Source organism: Channa argus, chromosome 3 (genome assembly GCF_033026475.1).
Source record: "Channa argus isolate prfri chromosome 3, Channa argus male v1.0, whole genome shotgun sequence".
Taxonomy (NCBI): domain Eukaryota; kingdom Metazoa; phylum Chordata; class Actinopteri; order Anabantiformes; family Channidae; genus Channa; species Channa argus.
The window spans coordinates 151,101-154,834 of NC_090199.1; the positions used below are offsets into that span (position 1 = coordinate 151,101).

At 44.6% G+C, this 3,734-nt stretch overlaps 1 protein-coding gene across 1 annotated transcript; it reads left to right on the forward strand.

Moving 5' to 3' along the window:
• Positions 1-3,734, forward strand: LOC137123402 (opsin-5-like). The gene is made up of 5 exons (XM_067497060.1): positions 1-461; positions 1,006-1,407; positions 1,916-2,020; positions 2,369-2,592; positions 2,711-3,734. Exons 1-5 carry the CDS (start codon positions 332-334, stop codon positions 3,188-3,190), a joined length of 1,341 nt encoding a protein of 446 aa, XP_067353161.1. The 5' UTR covers positions 1-331; the 3' UTR covers positions 3,191-3,734.

The window sequence follows — 3,734 nt, forward strand, 5'->3', positions numbered from 1 at the left end:
CCACAATATTTCCCTTCTAAAATGCAGTAAAATACGAAGTAACATAACATGTAAATAGTAAAGCACAAATACCTCATTGCAGTACTTGGAGTAAATGTACTGTAGTAAATGTACTCTGCCCACTTTGAATTTGTTTATCTGCAGAGAGTTTATTGCATGAAAGTGAATCACCCAATCACAGACCAGCTGGGTAACCTCTGACCCCCTCTCACCTGAGTTCTGAACTGAGGCAGTCTTCTGGCTGCTGCACCAGGATCAGGTTCTATATTTACCCCAGATTATCAGACATCCTGCTCCTTAGAGCTGCAGCTCCTCACATTCTCTGCTCATCATGTCGTTCAGCACCAGCTCTGCAGCTGGAAGCCCCCCATGGAGGAACCACAGCTTCATTCTGAGGGGCAGGGACCCCCCACTGTCTGACCAGGGAGAGACCATCATCGGTGCCTACCTGCTGCTGCTAGGTGGGTACACCAAACTAATACTAGAAATGACCAGACAGTCGACAGTTATACTAGACAATGCTGCTGATTTTGTTAGAAATTCAAAAGGCATTTATTGCTTATTGAAAGAAAGTGCACACATTATTTCAAAAAGGAGGGTGTGAGGAAGCATTTGCTCTGTTAGAATACTGGTGATTATTAGTAGGATTAAAGAAAGTGGATTTCACTTGTTTACAGAGAAATGGGTAGCTGAAATGTGGATCGTACAGTTTAATAATGACAGATTTTAGTAGTGAAAATTATGTGAAATGGGAAAAAGATCTGTCTGTATCCAGCTGTAGTGTTTTACTGTTTCATTACTGAAGAACATGGTCGGGTCTGTCAGCTTCGTTAAAGGAAATAGAAAACAAAATGCATGGTCGAGCACACACACTGAACAATGCTGATGCTGTGTATGACTGGGCCTTCTTTATTCTGTAAAGTGCCTTGATATGACTTTTTCATGAAGTGGCACTACAAAAATAAAGTTGAATTGAATTAAATTGAACCTGTGGTTCTGTCTCAGGTTGGCTGTCCTGGTTTGGAAACAGTATCGTCCTCTTCATCCTATACAGACAGAGATCCTCACTGCTGCCCACCGACTATCTGACCTTTAACCTGGCTGTCTCTGATGCCAGCATCTCAGTGTTTGGATACTCCAGAGGCATCATTGAGATATTCAACATCTTCCAGGGCAGCGACTACATCATATCCTCCATCTGGACCTGCCAGGTACTAAACACCAGAAATAAACAGGAGCCCGGGAGAAGAGGCACACCTATACAACACGTCGTGATGAACTCACCTGAACCATTTTATGTCCTCCAGGTGGACGGTTTCTTCACGCTGGTGTTTGGTCTGAGCAGCATCAACACGCTGACAGTGATCAGCATCACTCGCTACATCAAAGGATGTCACCCAAGCAGAGGTCCGAGTCCAGACCCTAAAAACTACTGTTGGTTTATCCAATAGGAGCCACACACAGTCACAGCTTTTGTTTTTAGATTGGGGCGACTGTGGCACAGTAAGGTAGAGCGGTCGTCCACCAATCCAGTTGTTGGTTTGATCCCCGGCTCCTCTGGTCACGTGTCGAAGTGTCCTTGAGCAAGACACTGAACCCCAACTTAGTTGCTCCCGGTGAGTGTTGGCCAGCTGCATAGCAGCTCCCCCATTGGTGTTTGATTGAATGGTGTGAATGGTTGAATAAGAAGCAGTGTATCAACAGCAATATTTCTGACTTCCTACAATTCACCAAAAAGACAAAATGAAGCAGAAAGAGAGCTTAAACATCTAAAGTTCAGACTGGATCAAAATGAGCCAGTTGACAGAAAAACAGGGGCTAACTGTGGTTGACAAAAGCTGGTAATGTTCAGTTTTTTTTACAGAGTGTTTTGAAAACTCCTCATTTAAACAACAAACCAGTTTGTGTTTTTCAGCTCGTCACATCAGCAGGGCCAGTGTGTCTGTGTGTCTGCTGCTGATCTGGATAACAGCTGGATTCTGGTCTGGAGCTCCACTGCTGGGCTGGGGGAGCTACACAGGTAGGCAACCAACAAAATAAGGTTTTGTTTGAAACTACTTTGCTGAACAACTGTGGCACAGGAAGGTAGAGCGGTTGTCCACCAATGTCACAGTTGTTTGTTCAACTCCGGTCACATGTTGAAGTGTCTTTGAGCAAGACACTGAACCCCAACTTAGTTGCTCCCGATGAGTGTTGACCATCGGTGTGTGAGTGTGTGTGTGTGATTGTGAGTGTGAATAGGTGAATAAGAAGAAGTGTAAAGTGCTTTGAGTGACAATAGGTAGAAAAGTGCTATATATGTGCAGACCATTTACCATTACCATTTAACAACTTTACTTCTGAACCCTTTCTCGTCCCCTGCCTACAGATCGTGGTTATGGGACCTGTGAGATCGACTGGGCAAAAGCGAACTACTCAAGCGTCTACAGATCCTACATCATCTCAATCTTAATCTTCTGCTTCTTCATTCCTGTGCTTATCATGCTCTTCTGCTACGTGTCCATCATCAACACGGTGAAGAGAGGCAATGCTCTGTCAGCAGAGGGCGATCTGACCGACCGCCAGAGGAAACTTGAGAGAGATGTCACCATAGTGAGTCTGTACAGAGTCCACATTAATACTGCAGACTGTCCTCACCTCAAAATCCAGTCTTGTTGAGATGAAGTTCAGCAGTATGTAATCAAATTCAGATTCTTTTTGTCTCATCTAGGTTTCCATAGTGATCTGTACAGCCTTCATCCTTGCCTGGTCTCCGTATGCTGTTGTGTCCATGTGGTCTGCCTGTGGCTTCCATGTCCCAAATCTCACCAGCATCTTCACTCGCCTCTTTGCCAAGTCTGCCAGTTTCTACAACCCCCTTATCTACTTCGGACTCAGCTCGAAGTTCCGTAAAGATGTAGCAATCCTGCTTCCCTGTGCCCGCGATGCTAAAGACACCGTCAGGTTGAAGCGCTTTAAGCCGAAGGCCGATGCTCATGGGCGCCTCGCTGTAGGTGGTGGAACGAGACTCAAAGTTCCTCTGATCCGGGCTGAAAAGAAGTACTCACCTGACAACCAGCCCAATCCAGCCCCCAGTCTTGACCGTGGGATTGGAAGCCCACCTGGCACACCACTGCCTCCCAACAAGGAGGTGTTCTACATCAATGTGCCCTATGAGACTGGCTCTGATTTTGAATGTGAGAGACTGTGATGGACCCACCAAACCTAGAGAAAGACCAGCTGCTGGTCTGAGTCAGGCAGGCATTAACAGATAGCGATGACATTCTAGAATCATGACTATGGTTGGGACTTGGGCAACTGTAACAAAACCTGAATTTTGGTTCTGCTTATCGGTTCCAAACAAAGGCAACAAGCATCTGTCTGCCAGGAGGACCAGTCTACATGACAACGTTGCACATCAATGTAACAACATGCTCATATATAAGTTGGCAATAATAAACAAATCTGCACCAATGAGGAAGAGGAGATAGATATTTTGGTAAAAATTAAAACCTTTTTCAATTTTTTTTTACATTTGGGATTTTAACAGGGAATCAATAGGAACCAGAATGAATAAGCAGAATTCAAACAATACCCAACCCAAATCATGGCACCCAAAGTAGAAAACAGTAAAATGTCACTTAGTGTCTGTACATGTAGAACAGGTTTCTGGTTGAGGGTCCTGGAAGTTTACCATGTTAACTCTCTTGTTAAAGCACATAGTGTAGAATGTAGTTTCATGGCTGTTACACAGT

Bases quoted from the DNA above. Each gene is read 5' to 3' on its own strand.
- LOC137123402 (XM_067497060.1), top strand. From the start codon at position 332: ATGTCGTTCAGCACCAGCTCTGCAGCTGGAAGCCCCCCATGGAGGAAC. The intron at 1,408-1,915 runs GTCCGAGTCCAG...TGTGTTTTTCAG, and splicing joins AGGATGTCACCCAAGCAGAG to CTCGTCACATCAGCAGGGCC. The intron at 2,593-2,710 runs GTGAGTCTGTAC...TGTCTCATCTAG, and splicing joins TTGAGAGAGATGTCACCATA to GTTTCCATAGTGATCTGTAC.